At 33.3% G+C, this 18027-nt stretch overlaps 2 protein-coding genes, 1 long non-coding RNA gene and 1 pseudogene across 3 annotated transcripts; 2 read left to right on the plus strand and 2 right to left on the minus strand.

Annotated features, from left to right (window-relative positions):
- Nucleotides 1-3774: 3774 nt before the first annotated feature.
- LOC103860248 (B3 domain-containing transcription factor ABI3) lies at nucleotides 3775-7393 on the plus strand. Its single transcript, XM_009137834.3, has 6 exons — nucleotides 3775-5955; nucleotides 6135-6227; nucleotides 6374-6474; nucleotides 6608-6654; nucleotides 6759-6835; nucleotides 6941-7393. Exons 1-6 carry the CDS (start codon nucleotides 4285-4287, stop codon nucleotides 7103-7105), a joined length of 2154 nt encoding a protein of 717 aa, XP_009136082.1. The 5' UTR covers nucleotides 3775-4284; the 3' UTR covers nucleotides 7106-7393.
- On the plus strand, nucleotides 7171-12401 carry LOC103860249 (putative kinase-like protein TMKL1). Its single transcript, XM_009137835.2, has 3 exons — nucleotides 7171-7260; nucleotides 9957-11436; nucleotides 11574-12401. The coding sequence occupies exons 1-3, from the start codon at nucleotides 7171-7173 to the stop codon at nucleotides 12215-12217; spliced, it is 2214 nt and encodes a 737-aa protein (XP_009136083.2). The 3' UTR covers nucleotides 12218-12401.
- A 2470-nt stretch (nucleotides 12402-14871) lies between these two features.
- LOC103860250 lies at nucleotides 14872-16469 on the minus strand (annotated as a pseudogene).
- A 6-nt stretch (nucleotides 16470-16475) lies between these two features.
- On the minus strand, nucleotides 16476-17480 carry LOC117132885. The gene is made up of 2 exons (XR_004456607.1): nucleotides 17227-17480; nucleotides 16476-16800 (listed from the first exon to the last, which is right to left on the minus strand). It is a non-coding gene; the product is annotated as an uncharacterized LOC117132885 (long non-coding RNA).
- Nucleotides 17481-18027: the final 547 nt, after the last annotated feature.

The following is an 18027-nucleotide window of genomic DNA, read 5'->3' on the forward strand; positions in this document are numbered from 1 at the left end:
AATAATAAATGTTAAAAATTTATAATAATAAATTAATTAAATAAGCAATTATCAGTCTCCAAAACTATCTACTTCTCGTACTTTTTAGATTTTTATATCTTTTCAAAATACTTAACATCTCTCGTATCTCAACTTTTTCCCTTTCAAACTTTATCTATAGTGACATGTATATAAATTTTTAACTAAAAATACAACTAAATTTTGAATCACGATTTTATAGAGCATAATTATTCTTTGATTAACAAGATTTGTATGTAACATAAACTTTATATTTTGTATGATTTATATATATATATATATATATATATATATATTACTTACACAATTTACTATGAAAATATTAAGGTGGAAATCCTTCTATTTGACTCTTTTCACATTAATTTTAAATTTATTTTAGATATTAGAAAATCACAATTAATTAATTTGGTAAAGAACATTCATAACAGAAATAAGTTTTCCATTCAGTATGTCAATCTATTTGACGAAAATTCGCATGTTTGACAAAATAATCCGTAGAAGAGCTTAATCATAAAATCTATAAGCTTATGTTATTTTTGTATATAATTACTTAATTATTATATAAATTATAAAATAAGTATTATAATTTGTTTAACTAGGTTTCTTAATTGTTTTACTAATCTAATTTTACTTATGAAATTTATATAAATTATCATCACTTTTTCATGATATAAATCATAATTGAATGTATTGATTTACAATAATACTTTAATATTAGTTACAAATTATTTAATTATTTAAGAAAGTAAATTTTATTAAGATTTTTATAATAAAAATCATGTTTGAAAATATTATTTGAAGAATCATCTTCATTATTACAGAGTTAAAATATTTGTTATTGATTTTCTAAGTTGTTAGAATTTATTTAAATTAAAGCCTAAGAAAAATACACGAGCATCTTTCTAGTTATTTCATTTTTGAAATGTTTATATTTTTTTTTACATCAATTTGTACATACTCATACAGATTCTGTGAACAAATTATAGATGACAATATTTTAATAAAATTATTAATATGTTTCAAAATTTTAGTAGCATAATATGTAAAAGTAATATTATTTTGAAAATAGTACTTCTAATATAATACTACAGATAAAACTGTATTAAATGCACAATGATTAATTATACTCTACCGTTTCAAAAAGAAAAATCAGTTTAAAAAACAAAATTCAAAAATGTTATTTTCACGTTTTCAATGCATTTTTATTATTCTTGCATTTTATTTTAGCTGTCATCTTAGATTTTTGCACAAAAGTTAAAAAAATATTTATTTTTAATGCTTTTTAATAAAACTATCATTAGGATTTATTTTATTTATACTTAATTATATTTCAACCAATAAAAAATAAAGTGCAGAATAAATTTAATAAATTTTGTATTAAAATATTAAAACAAGATTTGTATTGTAACGAAAATTTTACTTTACAATGAATTTAATATAAAACAGAAATAGTAGATAACAACAACAAAATTATAAACTTCAAAAAATATAATTTTGTTTATTTAATTTCTATTGTCTTATAATTATGAGAAATCGTTTATAAAAAAGTAAAAAAAGAATATTTGAAATTTAATATATATTTTTAGATGTGTAAAATATCAAGTATACATTTTTTTTTGTAAAGGGCCTTATTAAATATACATCTTTTTAGAATAAAAATACTATTTTTTGGTTGAATCCACGAATATCTAAGTGCACGACAATTTACATGCACTAAAACTAGAGCTAAACTAAAAATATTATTGGATTGAATGTATCTAATGCAAATACAAGTATTTGAAGATAATATATAATAAACAATGTATGTAATATAATTATTTAGATTTTTTTTAAGAAATGGGTTGATAGCAAGAATATGCTCAAAGATAGAAGGCTGCATTCAACTCATTTTTATCTTGTTTGTTGTTACAAAATATATTAGTGTTTAGAATATAAATATATATCATTATTAAATAAAAAAAATTTAAGATAGCATTTTTTAGTTTAGAGTTAAGGTATATAATTTTCAATTTAAATAAAAATAAAAATAAAATATTAGAAAATAAAAAATAGAAAAGGCTATTTTGATATTTTTTCTCAAATACTATTTCGTGACAAAAATTTAAAAATTACAATTTAAGAGAATTGTTCTTGTTAAATTTACTCTAAATCACTCAGAAAACAATCTAATACTATTTTTTATATTTTAGTAAGATTTCACTGTGAAAACTTTAACTATATATAATGCAATACAAATGAATTAAAATTGTATAATACTTAAATATATAATAAAAATAATATACTAAGTTAAAATTTTGTTGGGAACTTATCTTTAGTTTTATTTAACTGATAATTATTTTATTATTTTTCTCAATTTACTACCAAAACTTGTGAAAAATTTTAAACTTTTATTTTTATTATTTTTCTAATAGTTATCTAATATTCTATTCAAATTAAACAAACATTAACGACATTAGCCAGATATCATTTTTAGAACATATAGAACTTTACTTATATAGCTAACATTTATTTTATTATGATAACTGATATTTTTTTTTTGTCAACTTATGATAACTGATATTATTAATTATATTGTTTAACTCGTGATGATGTTTTTAAATGGATTTACATTTTTCTATTTCGGATAAAAATTAAATTTAAATATAGATTAGTAAATTTTAGAAAATCATGACGTTGTTAATTTATAGATATTTTAGTATAGTTGAAAAAAGAAAAATATTATTTATTACATGCTAACAGTAATTATTTCAGGTTTATACGAGAATTTTAGTGTATGTTAAAGTAATTTCAGGTTGATTGATTTTTTTTTTTTTTTTTTTTTTGATCAACTTTCAGGTTGATTGATAAAACCCGTATGTACTACCTCTTCCACTTCAATAGCAAAGTGTAAGTTTTCGAATCTTTTGAGCAGATAAATTAAAACCGACAGGGAAACTTGCTTTTGTTAAAGTGAGATTGCACATAGGAAATAGAAAGTTGATAATTGGAAATTTTATAGTTTTATAAAATAAAAAAAAGTTTAAGAAGCACCGCTTGGTTTCACCACTCAAGGCCGAACGTATGGCGAGTGGGCACAAACTTCTGTACCAACCTTTAGATACTAGCGGCACGAGGGGACTTCTATTTCCTTATTTTTTTCTTTTGATCAATAAAAAATGTGTATTTATGTAGAGATTTTTGCACCGTTTAATGTCAAAACCAATGTCTTTTCTTACAATATGAAATTTTTTAAAAATTTTATTGAGCCTTAAATGTTCTAAATATTGCTGACCTCAACATCTTTGTCAATATTGTCATATAGTATTTTAAAACGTTTGCTTTTGTCTTCTTTGAAAGATCAGATGCTGAAAACTGTTACATCTTTTTTTTCTTAAAACCTCACTTGTCCCTGTCCATTTCTTCTCGCCGAGTTAATTGAATGTTGCAAAAGAGAAACCGAATAACTTCAACCAAATTTGCACTTATCGGCCAGAAAAAGGGTTCCATTCAATAAGATATTTTATATCATAGAAGTAATAATAGTATAGTAAAAACTTCCATATATATCATGGAACAAACTGGAACACACATGGGGCTCTCTTATTTTAAGTTACTTTCTTCTTCGGGTGATTTTTAACCATGTTTCTTATATAGTTATATATATATAAAATACTAGTTTTATACTCTCTCCATAATTGTCAATATAAAAAAAGAAGAGAGTGTCTTGTTGTATATATCCTACCTTGGAGTAAAACTGTTTTTGATTAGATATTGGGTTGTTCATACGTTCGTCCTCTCTAAAAACCAAAACCTCTTTTCATTAGAACAAAATTCCTATCTTTGTGAACAAATTACATCTCTTATACTTCAGATCTACAAGCAAAAGTTGGACCATATTACAATCGTGTCTTGTCCATCTGAAGTTGATGGGAATAGCTTTGATGAGATCTCTTCATATGTTTTAGATCCTCTTTTTTTTCTCTCTCTCTTTTAGTAATCTCAACCACATCAAGCTCTTACCGATTCTCAAAGGGTTATATAGCAATATATAAGTTTATATGTGCATATCTATGGAGATGGATAGCCAGATAGTTTATGTTGTTTGAGGATTAGATTTATAGCCAAGTTGGGTTAATTTTTCCTTTTTCTTTGCCCCCTTACTCACATACAAACCCTATCGGTCCGTACAAAATACTAAAAACCCTTACTTTCCCTCTCTCTCACTCCCCAAAAGATATTATCATTTCTACTTCCACGAGAAAGGATTATTCAGGGATCCACCACACCATGAAAACCTTGCATGTGGCGGCGAACGGAGGAGATCTGGCGGAGGGTTGTGGAATACTGGCCGGAGACGCTGATGAGGCTGTTTTGATGGATGGAATGGGTGAGGTCGGTAGAGAGATCTGGTCATTAGATGACCATGGAGGAGATGGTCATGGTCATCGTGAAGATGATGATATAATTGTTCACCATGACCCTTCAATGTTCTACGGAGATCTACCAACACTCCCTGACTTCCCATGCATGTCCTCATCTTCATCATCCTCAACATCTCCAGCTCCCCTCAACGCCATCGTCTCCTCGGCCTCTTCCTCTTCCGCTGCTTCTTCCTCAACTTCCTCAGCTGCTTCTTGGGCTATTTTGAAGTCAGACGGTGAAGATCCGACTCCGAATCAAAACCAATACGCATCAGGAAACTGTGATGTCGAGTCTTCAGCCGCACTACAGTCCACTGCTTCCATGGAGATTCAGTTGGATAATACTCAAGGTTTCGGTTGCGGCGAAGGCGGCGGTGATTGCATTGATATGATGGAGACTTTCGGGTACATGGATCTACTCGATAGCAACGAGTTCTTTGATACGTCAGCCATCTTTAACCAAGATGAGGACACGCAAAACCTTAACTTGATGGACCAAACGCTCGAGAGAGAAGACAAGATCGTTGTTCCAATGTTGGAGAATAATAATAATAATAATAGTGGAGGAGACATGCAAGTGATGAATCCTTCGTTGGAACAAGAGGATGATCTTGCGGCTGTGTTCTTGGAGTGGCTAAAGAACAACAAGGAGACTGTTTCAGCTGATGATCTGAGGAAAGTGAAGATAAAGAAAGCAACTATTGAATCAGCGGCTAAAAGGCTAGGGGGTGGGAAAGAAGCAATGAAACAGCTTTTGAAGCTGATTCTTGAATGGGTCCAAACTAATCATCTACAAAGAAGACGCACCACCAACAACAACAACAACCTCTCGTATCAACAAGATCCTTTTCAAAACCCTAACCTAATCCCACCCTCTGATCAAACATGTTTCTCACCGTCCACGTGGGTTCCGCCACCTACTCAGCCACCACCACCACAACAACCGGCTTTTGTTTCGGATCCGGGTTATGGATACATGCCTGCTCCAAATTATCCGCCTCAAGAGTATCTTCCATTACTCGAGTCTCCACCGACGTGGCCACCACCACAGTCTGGTCCCATGCCACTTCAGCAATTCACTATGCCAAATCCTCAGTATACTCCATTTCAAGACCCTGGAGGTGGTTTCACTGGATACAACATGAATCCGTATCAATATCCTTATCTTCCTTCTTCTGGACAGATGAGAGATCAGGGGTTGCTTCGTTTGTGTTCCTCAGCTACTAAAGAGGCAAGGAAGAAGAGGATGGCTAGACAGAGGAGGTTCTTGTCTCACCACCATAGACACAACAACAACAACAATCAGCAAAACCAGACTCAAATCGGAGAAGTCTGTGGTGCGGTTGATCCTCAGCTTAACCATGTACCTACTACAGCCACGGGCGGGACTTGGATGTATTGGCCTAATGTCCCTGCCATGCCACCGCCGGTATCATCATCTCAACTACCGGCGATGGAGACTCAGCTGCCCACCATGGACCGAGCTGGCTCTTCTTCTGTTATGCCACGTCAGCAGGTGGTACCAGATCGCCGGCAGGTACTGTACATGCGAAATCGTCCTTCTCTTTGAGTACTTTTAGCTACATGCAAAGAGTGGTTAAATTGCACATGTTGTTATAATGGATGAAGCAGATATTGATTATACTTGCTATGTAAATTGAGTGTTTTTGTTTTGATTTTGTTTCTATGTTTTGGGTGTGTTTTGTTTAATTTCAGGGATGGAAACCAGAAAAGAACTTGCGGTTTCTCTTGCAGAAAGTGTTGAAGCAAAGCGACGTGGGTAATCTCGGAAGAATCGTCTTGCCAAAAGTGAGTTTACTTGTAATTTCTTTTTCTTGGAACCTTTGTTTTCCTTTTTTTATATATATTAGTTTCGTACGAGTAAAAATATTTTGTCAATTGTTGTTATTTATTAAATTTCTCTCTTTTTATTAATTTTATTTCATCTAAAACAGAAAGAAGCTGAGACGCACTTGCCGGAGCTGGAGGCAAGAGACGGCATCTCTCTGGCCATGGAAGACATTGGAACCTCTCGTGTTTGGAACCTGCGCTATAGGTAACTACGAAATAAGTGAACTTGCTCGTTTTGATTTTTTTTTAAATGAATTTATTAGTGTATATTTGTCAAGAAATGGAACTTGGCCAATCTTCGGTTATTCATGAAACGTTCTTCTTTAATTGGTATGCAGATTTTGGCCGAACAACAAAAGTAGAATGTATCTCCTCGAGAACACCGGTACGATCTTCAAAAAACAACATTCATTACTAAATTTTTCTTTTTCTCTACATAGTTTTTTTTTAATTTTATATATAACTTGTTTTTTCTTGACATGTTTACAGGCGATTTTGTGAAAACAAATGGGCTCCAAGAAGGTGACTTCATAGTCATATACTCCGATGTCAAGTGTGGAAAATATGTAAGAAGAAACACCACATTTATCTTCTTTATTTTTCATAATATTCAAATTTATCAAATTTTTGTTAGCATAATTAAATCTCGTAATTATTTGATATTATGGCAGTTAATACGAGGGGTTAAAGTAAGACAACCAGCGGGACAGAAGCCAGAGGCTCCGTCGTCGTCAGCAGCTGTAACGAAGAGACAAAGCAAGTCGCAGAGGAGCATTAACAACAACTCTCCGTCGGCAAATATAGTCGCTTCACCAACTTCTCAAGCAGTTAAATGAAAAGAAAACAATATAAATATTATTATTAATTATGTACGAAATAATAAAGAGACGAAAAGGAAAAAATGGCAGCGTACCTGAGTGTGCCACTTCTCGTGCATGCATGGGATCTCGTGGACCGACGGAGGTTTATGATTAAAGCAGTTTTTGTCGAGGTCCAACTTTTACTCCATTTTTCCTTTTTTCTCGAGATGTTTTAAATACCTCCTGTCACCTTAAGGATGTTGTAGAGATAATTAATTCTGGAAATGGTGTTTGTATTATATTTCAGGGGAGATCGTTACAGTATCTTTTTGTTGTTGTAAATTTGTTTATTTCACGTATGATGCACTGAGCTAACATATCGTTCTGATGTGAATGGTTTGTGTGTGTAATGTTTTCATGGATAATTATTTGTAGTGTAAAGAGTTTATCACTTTACGTATTGGGATTGTTGTGAACGGGTAGCTATAGTTATACTTCGAAGGCATTTCGAATATAATACTATCTCTAATCTTACTATGTTTCATTTTAATGTCCAAATAGTTCAAGTAAATCATACGCAACTTCATTTCATATCTTTGTATTTTTTTCTGAAACACTATTTCATATCTTTGTATAATGGAATAAAAATAGAATTAATTCAAAAATAGTGAAAATTATTTTGGACTTCTTATTCTATATTTACTCTACAATAAAGTATGATTAGAATGAAATTCAACTAAATTACGAAGTGGCTCTATTTAAAAGAAAAAAATGAAGCAAGATGTTTTAAATACTGAAAATTCAAACCCAATTAAAAACATGAAATGTTATATGATCTCGAATCTTCGAGAGCATCCCCAAATTGCTATAGAAAGGATGCAACTATTGACATGCACTGGTCAACAAAAACCATTCCTCCCTCTTTAATGTTCGACCATTGCTTCAGCTGTTGCCATGGACCGGATAATTGTGTTAGCCTGTTTTATATGGGCTAACTACTTTTGTGATTCAAGTTTGGCTACTTAGCTATTTGGGCCTATGAGCCTTGTAAAACATTGTATTTTTCCATAATTTTAGTAGTAGAACCTTCAAAAAAAGAAATCAAATGGGATACAGAAAATCGAAGTCACAAAACTAGACTAATTTTTGTTATTGTTGAAGGATTCGCTGTTTACGAGGCTGAATTATGGAGTTTTAGGTTGCACAACTAATAAAATGAGGCACAGTACAGGAATGACAAAAAGGAATTTTGGTCATAATATTTGGGACTTGTATTCAGTATTACCCTCCCCTCGCCCCTCCCACCCCAAGTCCCCAACCACACACACACATCGGAAGGATAAGTTAATGTGATTTTTTTTAATTTTAATTGTTTAATAGTATCGTGGTAAAATTTACAATATCATATTATTAAATTTTAAAGTAACAAACTAAAACTGCACAGCATAGAATAATAGAGATTCAAGATTATCGACATGCCCCTGGACCTATTACTGAGGCATGACTCATGAGAGAGCTGAAACTTAAGAACATATGACTTATTGAGAAAAAGGTGGAATTGATGAAGAATGTCTGATGTTATGAAAGTGAAGTTGATTACAAAAGGAACAGCGTGGGAGTGGAACAGTTTTAGTTGTTGATAAAGACGTGACACAGTTGTGTCTTAATCTAATCAGAGATTCCTTATGTTTTTATCTTTCTTCTTCTATAAAGTTGCATGAGATTCATATCTGGTGAACATATGTAAAATTGCTCTTTATTATTATGATCAAATTTGACTTTTTTATTACATGATCAAATTTGACTTCTTTGACAATTTCTAGTGTTCTCGCTATTTAGAGATACTTAACACTCAGTATCTATTTTAACAAAATAACTCGCCAGTAAAAAACACATTGGAAAAAGTATTTGTTTAAAACATTAAAGCTCAAGGAATGATTTCATTTGTTATATTCCTGAGCAATGAGTGAAATCAATCTTTATTCATTTATCAGTTCATTTTACTCATCTTTTTATTCAACTAACTCGTATATATTACTTACTGTTTAGACGTTAAATACGTTTCCAACTTGCAACAAAGAGCAATGAGTGAAATCAAACTTTCTCGATCCTGTTTAATTTAAAAATCAGTTTTTAATATAAAAAGAAAAGTCTATAGAAAAAGTCTGATAAAACCAAAAAAAAAGTTTATTAACAATTTGTTTGAGCTGATTGGGATCAACTTTTTTCCATAACGACATTTCATCAACATGAATAGGATATTACATTGTTATTTGTAAGTGATACAAATACAATCAATACTCTAAAATGTTTTTATAGATTGCGACCGTGTACTCGATTGCCACCGTTTAAATTTCGAAAACAGGCAATACACAAAAGGACATAGACAAAAAAACTACTTCTCACTTCTGCTTCATCTTTCCTTTTTTTCTCAAAATTTGGCTCTTTTCCCACACTCCTTGGTTTCTTACAATACATTGTTGTCTTCTCGAAACCATAACTATTTGATATTCATCCACCGTTGATTCACTTATCTCTCGTCTTCCATGACTCATGTACGGCCAGGATTCAAGATCACAATACAGAAAAGACTTCACGCTGATTAACAACAACAAACATATTTTATCATTTTGGCAGAAAAAAAAGAGTCTTGATTCGAAATTTGAGCGTGCTAATGGTTTAATCAATTAAAGGGACAAAGAAAAGCAACTTTATAAAATCAGTAGTAATCAGTAGATTTATACCATTCTTGTCCATCGCTTTGAAACACTTTTTTTTTATTTTCTGATAAAAGAAAAAAACACACCAACTTTAAGGTACATCCAACGGTTACCAATCGATCTGGTCTAAGTTTGAATCATAGCCGTTTACATTATTTTGACCAAAGTGCTTATTACAAAACGGTCCACACACTCTCTTTCCACTACAAAGTACTAGCAGTCTTGAAAAAAACACAAACCCATCACCTTTCTCTCTCTCAGAAGTGGGCATGGCTTCACTGAGATTCCTTCATGTCTTCTCCTTCTTCCATCTCATTATCAACTGCCACTCTCTCTCCACCTCCTCCGATGTGAAGCTTCTCGTGGGAAAGATCAAACCTTCCCTCCAAGGCACCAGCGAGAGCCTCCTCTTGTCTTCTTGGAACTCATCTGTTCCCGTCTGCCAATGGAGAGGGGTAAAATGGGTATTCTCAGACGGCTCCCCTCTCCAATGCACCGCCCTCTCTTCACCCCCAACCCAATGGACAAACCTCTCTCTCTACAACGACTCCTCCCTCCACCTCCTCTCTCTCCAGCTCCCTTCCGCTAACCTCACCGGCTCCCTCCCCGGAGAGCTCGGCGAGTTCTCCATGCTCCGAAGCCTCTTCCTCAACATCAACGCCTTGAGCGGGCCCCTCCCTCTCGAGCTCGGCTACGCTTCCTCTCTCTCTGATATCGACCTGAGCGGTAACGCCCTAACCGGCGCCTTCCCTCCGTCGATTTGGAACCTCTGCGAGAACCTCGTCTCATTAAAGCTTCACGGTAACTCCTTCTCCGGGGCCTTGCCTGAGCCCGCCTTGCCGAACTCGACTTGTGGTAGTCTCCGAGTTCTTGATTTGGGTGGTAATAAGCTCTCAGGCGAGTTCCCTGAGTATGTAACAAAGTTTAAAGCTCTGAAGATGCTTGATCTTTCGAGTAACGTCTTTCAAGGCTCTGTTCCCGATGGTTTGGGGTTGTTACAGCTAGAAACTCTCGATCTTTCTCACAATAACTTTAGTGGGATGCTGCCGAGTTTCTTCGGTGAATCTAAGTTTGGAGCTGAGTCTTTCCAAGGGAACAGTCCCAGCCTCTGTGGTTTTCCTTTGAAGCCGTGTCTAGGCTCCTCTCGGTTGAGTCCTGGCGCTGTTGCTGGACTGGTGATAGGTTTAATGTCTGGAGCCGTTGTTGTCGCGTCGTTGCTGATAGGGTACTTGCAGAACAAGAAGAGGAAGAGTAGTATAGAGAGTGAAGATGATTTGGAAGAAGGCGACGAAGAAGATGAGATTGATGGTGGTGGTGGTCAGGGTGAAGGGAAGCTAGTTGTGTTCCAAGGCGGTGAGAATCTGACGTTGGAGGAAGTTTTGAACGCGACGGGGCAAGTCATGGAGAAGACTAACTACGGTACGGTCTACAAGGCGAAGCTTAGTGATGGTGGGAATATTGCGTTGAGGCTGTTGAGAGAAGGTACTTGCAAGGACAGAAGCTCTTGTCTGCCTGTTATAAAGCAGTTAGGGCGGATTCGGCACGAGAATCTGGTTCCTCTGAGAGCTTTCTATCAGGGGAAGAGAGGAGAGAAGCTTCTCATCTATGACTACATCCCCAACATAAGCTTACATGACTTGTTGCACGGTATGGTAACATTATTCCCAACATAAGTTCGAATGACCACTGGGACGAAACTAATATTACATGTTGATTCTGCCCGAACCTCCTGGTAATTCAAAAAAATAAAAAAGTATTCATGTGTTGTTTGAATGATTGTGCAGAAAGTAAACCGGGGAAGCCGGCTTTGAACTGGGCCAGGAGACACAAGATTGCGTTGGGGATAGCGAGAGGACTTGCTTATCTTCACACCGGACAAGAAGCTCCCATCATCCACGGCAATATAAGATCGAAAAACGTGCTGGTGGATGACTTCTTCTTCGCTAGGCTGACTGAGTTTGGGCTTGATAAGATCATGGTGCAAGCGGTGGCGGATGAGATAGTCTCGCAGGCGAAATCAGACGGGTACAAGGCGCCTGAGCTTCACAAGATGAAGAAATGCAACCCGAGAAGCGATGTTTACGCCTTTGGGATCCTTCTTTTGGAGATACTGATGGGTAAGAAGCCTGGGAAGAGTGGGAGGAACGGTGGTGAGTATGTTGATCTGCCTTCTTTGGTTAAAGCCGCGGTGTTGGAGGAGACGACGATGGAGGTTTTCGACTTGGAGGCGATGAAAGGGATCAGGAGTCCGATGGAGGAAGGTTTGGTTCATGCGTTGAAGCTGGCGATGGGATGCTGTGCTCCTGTTACGACGGTTAGACCGAGTATGGAAGAGGTTGTGAAGCAGTTGGAAGAGAACAGGCCGAGGAATAGATCAGCGTTGTATAGCCCTACGGAAACGAGGAGCGACGCTGAGACACCATGCTGAGTTTGGTTTCTGTTGTTATACAAAGCATTTTGTAATTCTCCCACTTTTGTTGTTGGTTATATGCATTTGTTTCATAGGAAAGGTACCCATTCTGATTTTGTTTTGATTTTTAGTTTTATCTTTTGTCAATGACAGTGGTTTTAACAAAAGCAGAAGAAGCTAATATGATGAATCTACTTCAGTTTCGGTCTTGGGTTTTGAGGGTTATGCTATTAAAACTAATATGAAGAAACTAAAACTGCGTATCAAGACCACGTTCGACAGTACAAACAAACTTTTTTATATTTCACTATAAAATAGTTGGATTTGTTTTAATGGTTCATTCTATGGAATAATGTTACTTTTTTACTCTAAATATAAAGTAAAACAATAACATTAATCCATATTTTATTTTATTATATAGTGAACCATTGAACCAAATCTAACTCTATAATATAATTACTTTATTTTGGTGTGAAATATAGATAAAATTTTTGTATGCCATTAAAAATATTCTAATCAAGCATTTAAGAGCACCAAAAGTTAAGCATAGCAACATAAGAATGCAGAAACCTATGCTTCCACTAACAACACGAAATAGTAGAAAAATTCGAGAATCTCTGAGCTTACATTGTCAATGCATTTACATGGACAAAGAATGCTAGAATTATTACCAGTTGCTGAGAGAGCGAAAAAGCTTCTCGAGACTGTCATTGTTGGATATATTGAAGCTCTCTCTCCTTTGTTTGCAGGAGAAATGAGGAGAGAGCTATATATATATATATATATATATAGATTTTTTTAATCAACATATATAAAAGATTAATAAGCTGCTTTTATACATGTGGTTGTCAAAAAAGATAAACCAACTTAAACTAAACCATATCCAAATGTTTTTAGTTTTTATTAGATTATGGTTCAACCCAAATAGTTTACCTAATAGATTTGATCAATCCATAACTCATATAAGTAAATAGATTAATGGATTTAATGAGTTTGACTCTATATTAGTATTATATAATAATTTATATTATAATTCAAACCTGTGTCTAGTCAAGTAAAATTAAACACTGGCTGAAGACATCATTTGTATATGTAAAATTAGATTTTATATTTCTGATACTCGTGAATTTGTACTAATAATTAAGTTTAGTTTTATTTAATCATAAAATAAAGAGTATAATTGATTTTATGAAATTTTATTTAAATAGGGTTTAATATTGTTTACTTATTTATTATAAACTATATTATTTAAAATAATTTATTCTTAGATTTATATTCGTTTGTATTAATAAATGTATATATTTTGTTTATAAACGAATTTATATCACTTGTGATTGTCATATATTTATTGTGTGCACATAGGTATTTAAAAGATGTGATTTATTTATTTTTAAATATATGTGATATAATATTTAGATTTCAGATTTAAAATAAATAAATATTTTAATGAATTTAATTAATATTATATAGTTTTTTTCAGAAAACAGACAAATTAAAATAAATATGATTATTTTAACTAATGTTAGGTAATATTTTATCTACGGATGAGATAATAATATAAGGTATTTAGAGTATTTGATTTATTTTTTGTTCGATATAATTAAATAATTAGTGAATTGTATGACTTTATAATGCATTACAATAGATAAAGTCATAAGGGGACAAATGTTACAACTACATTTGTTTATTAAAATAACGTTTATTTATTGACATGGGCATTCATGATCAATAGATACAGTATTAAAATTACTAGAGCCTTTTCCGGGCTATGCCCGGGTTTATTTTCATTAATTTTAAAATAGTATGTTAGTATATTTAAAGATATTGTATATACTGGAAACTATGATAAATATAAATTACTAAAATAAAATTTAATTATTAGAATGCAAACAGAAATAATTATAAAATATATTATATTATCACAGTAAAAAAAAGTTAAAATCTCAATCATTTTAAATTTTGATTTCGTAACTCCTCTGTTCATTATATCTTTCTGATTCGTATTGTATAATTAGTGGCTAATAGTTTCAGTTCTTACCAAGTAAACTAAACTTTCTAGAAGTATGCATGAAAAATAAAATGGGGTTGCTGAAATTTTTTTCCAAATTTAAAAAAGTTAGATACAATAAATATTTTCTTTTGTAAATACCTTGATAATAGGTAAAAAGATAATTTCTTATTGAGTATTTTTCTGAAATTTAATAAATGTTGAAAAAATATAATAGTTTTCAAAGGTGATTGGTAAGTACTCTGAATGCTTTCCACACTTTTTCACAACTAATCTAATTTACCAATCATGCTTTAAGAAAATAATTTAAAGGTACATTTCAAAAGTTAAACTGAAAATAGATTGGCTATGAAAATCTTTTTTTTAAGAACTTATATTTAGTGCTTTGAAAGTTGTTGATATAAATCTACATCAATAGATTATACAGCTACAATATTTTGTTTTTACAAATTTACAGCTTATATTCTAAAACAAATAATTAAGTTTACAGCTACAAAGACTAAATATCTCCACTAAATATGATTTTCCTTTTGTCTTTCTCTGCTAAATATTATCTTTTAAAATATTATTCGTTTTCATGAGATTCATGTTTTTCATCATCGATTTCCAAGAATAAAGATAAAAGATATTATAGATATAGATATTAGATACGTGAATTCTCCTATTGACTCCCATTAAGGGAAAAAAATACATGTTACATTCGAAATAGTCTATTTACATATAAATCAAAGATTATTTTCATTTATATAAATCAGTTTCATCAAGGAATACTCATAGAGAAAATGTATGTACAATAGTTGAGAGATATGAAAGAGAACCTTTCGATTTCAGTTCCCATATCAATAGCCATGTTCTTGAGTTCGCTGAGTAGATCACTTAGATCTGCAAACCCATCGTCCTGCTTTGCTTTCTCCATCTGTTAATACAGCAGACACAGCATGATTCTTAGATATACTGGCAAACAAAAACAGAACATTTGAGATCACAGATCCACACCTCTATTTTCTGATAAGCATCAGCGGATTCAGGGAGAGGTTCATTGGTTCTTGAATCTGGTTTAGGTAGCTGGTTCAGCCCCAGCTTTTTTCTAGTCTCTAAGTTGTTAACTCTTCTCTTAGGGGATTCACCTTCTCAGAAGAACAAAAAAAATGGAGGAGTTAGGTGGAGTAACAAAGCAAAAGAGATTCATTTCTTAAGAAGAGGCATACCTCTAGTTATGACAGGACCGGTTATAGACCGAGTCTTTTTAGGCTTCCAGGTCCTTGAGAAAATGCCTCCGAGGCTTCCAAGAAGTTTCTCACCCTGAAACCAAAACACAAAACATAACAATAAGTTTCTCATAATTTATAAAAATCTCAATCTCATCTCTTTTTACCTGAGTGAGATCATGATCGAGGTCAACAGCCTTGTGGTGAGTCCTAGTGATTTTCTCTCCTTGCTCATTCAACATAACCAAAGTCCTGGTAGCATCTTATCTTATCCCTTGCGCTACTTTCAAACACCCTTGCACGGTCTTGGTGGTCTCATCGGACATGTACACAGCATAACTCTCAAGTTCTTGAACCGTCTGGTTCTCCACGCCTCCTGATTCACGGAAATGATTCTTGAAAGAAGGTTTCAATCTCTTCTCAACCTCCTCCTCATCGTTAGCATCGTCAAAAGGGTTGAAGCTGTGATTCTTCTTAGTAGTAGGTAGGGAAGCTGTGATCCAGCCCAACACGAACCGCTCAACTCGGTCGGAAAACATCTCGAAGAGGTTGAAACCGGGAGACCCCGAGATGATGTGGAACTTGAGATCCCGGTGGAAGACGCTGCGTGAGTGGCAGTAACCGACGGCGGAGATGAGCTGGTGGAAGTAGCGGCGACTGAGATCCTTGGAGGTGATAGGGGATTTCCCATCTGGTTTCATCGCCATAGATTGAGGTTAGAGAAGTTCTAGGGTTTGATTTGTACACAGGAAGAAAATGAGTATATAAAGAAGGAAAAGAGAAAACCGAAACGAAATCATAAAGAAGAAATTGATTGATCGTGGAGTATTGATTATGCAGAAGTGGATCAATCAAACTGAATCACTGTGGTATCAAGCGAAGAAGACGAAGAGGTAGAGCCGTAAATCTCAATCTCGAGACTTCCGTCTACGTAACTCAATAATCTGACGTGTTTTAATGAAATCTGACATGTTTTAATGAAATATTCTGATTGGATGATTTAATTGTCCTACGTGGACACACTCTCTGATGCTCATATAACCCTTTTAATATAGTATAGATTGTGTGAACTTACTGATATGTGTAATTGATAAATCTATAAAAAAACATGACAACACAAGACGATGAACCACAGAAACTGGAAAGCAAACTATATCGTAGAAACGTCGATATGTATATAACGCATTTGATTCTATAGTAAGATCAGTGACCAGATCCGTATTTGCCTGGAGAACCCTTGCATCGGTTGTAGATGTGGCACGGAGGGGTTGGAGTGGGTGGAGTACGCTTGCACCGCTGGTACAGTTGGCACGGAATTGACGGAGGACCGATAAAATAGCGGCGTTGGCTTTGGACTGTCACTTTGTCAGGATAGTTCGTCTCTCCTGCACCAAGACGCCAACTAAATGCATTACTCATTTATGTTTGGCAATTCTAGTGTTGATTTGTAGTTCAGTGTGGCTAAAAGCGAATCTAAAATTAAATTGGGTTGTAAGACAACTAAAATTGTTTTTTTCTTCACTCAAAAACTTAAAAATAGCTATTTGATATAATTGCCCAAAAAAACTATACCAAAATTTAATTTTAAAAAGTTAGAATTAGTTTATTATAATATATATGAAGTAAAACCAATCGATTTTTTTTCTCTCTAAAACGATGTTCTATGTTCAATATTACCTTTGTTATTTCGTATCATTTAATCCAAAAATACAAAAAAAAATTAGAAAACCCAAGAAAACATTATAGTTTAACATTTTTAAGTGACCTAACTGGTAAACCAAAATAGTCATGAGACAAAAAAAAATGCTCACTGCTGAGTTTGTGGAGCTCCGTTTGTTCGCCAAGGGCTCTATCCATATGCGGAAACACAATCAGAAGAAGGAAAAAGAAAAACGTGCAGGAGACTATGGAAGATGTCATCATCTTATAGTATTTCGTTTTAGTTTACTCATCAGTGTGACTCATGTGACCCATTTATATAGAACACAGAGGAGCAAATAAGAGAGAGTAGAACACATGGTAGATGACAAATGCCAAAGAAGAAAATAGTATTTAAAGATATGAGAGAGAGGGAGTTGAAGCTATCGACGACTTAGTTGCCACTTATGGGTCTTGATGTTTTGGTACTATTCGGCGAAAGGTCTTCGCTCGTATGTTTCAGTTCACTGTTCATGTGATGCGCATTGTATTGGATTATCTATCTTATTAAAACTGAAGTACAAAATGAGAATGTTTGGAAACATGTATATGAGTTTAAAAAATAAGAGTGTTTGGTAACATGGATTGTAGTCTTTTAAAAAAATATTACTTTTGTTTGGAAATGAAGATAGTAGTATTAAGCAAAAAAACAATGGACTTATGTTATTAAGAAAAATTGAAAGTCCATCATATTATAAGAAACTATCTATTTGGATCAGTTTTAAAATGAATCAAATCATTTAAACTTTTTATTCTAAACTAACCATAAAATAAAATTTAAACTTTATATACATATTTCAAATCAAAATAATAATTTAAAATTGATTTATATCATAAATTAATTGAAAAATATACATATATTCAAAAATGAATTTTTACTAAACTATTTTTCAATAACCATTACCTTTGTTTGA

This window comes from Brassica rapa, chromosome A03 (assembly GCF_000309985.2).
Source record: "Brassica rapa cultivar Chiifu-401-42 chromosome A03, CAAS_Brap_v3.01, whole genome shotgun sequence".
Taxonomy (NCBI): domain Eukaryota; kingdom Viridiplantae; phylum Streptophyta; class Magnoliopsida; order Brassicales; family Brassicaceae; genus Brassica; species Brassica rapa.

What these genes read in the sequence shown, in the direction of transcription:
- LOC103860248 (XM_009137834.3), top strand. Translation starts at nt 4,285, where the DNA reads ATGAAAACCTTGCATGTGGCGGCGAACGGAGGAGATCTGGCGGAGGGT. An exon ending in GAAGAATCGTCTTGCCAAAA is followed by an intron (nt 6,228 to 6,373) that starts GTGAGTTTACTT and finishes CATCTAAAACAG; the next exon opens with AAAGAAGCTGAGACGCACTT. An exon ending in GTATCTCCTCGAGAACACCG is followed by an intron (nt 6,655 to 6,758) that starts GTACGATCTTCA and finishes ACATGTTTACAG; the next exon opens with GCGATTTTGTGAAAACAAAT.
- LOC103860249 (XM_009137835.2), top strand. Translation starts at nt 7,171, where the DNA reads ATGGCAGCGTACCTGAGTGTGCCACTTCTCGTGCATGCATGGGATCTC. An exon ending in TTAAAGCAGTTTTTGTCGAG is followed by an intron (nt 7,261 to 9,956) that starts GTCCAACTTTTA and finishes TTTTGACCAAAG; the next exon opens with TGCTTATTACAAAACGGTCC. An exon ending in CTTACATGACTTGTTGCACG is followed by an intron (nt 11,437 to 11,573) that starts GTATGGTAACAT and finishes ATGATTGTGCAG; the next exon opens with AAAGTAAACCGGGGAAGCCG.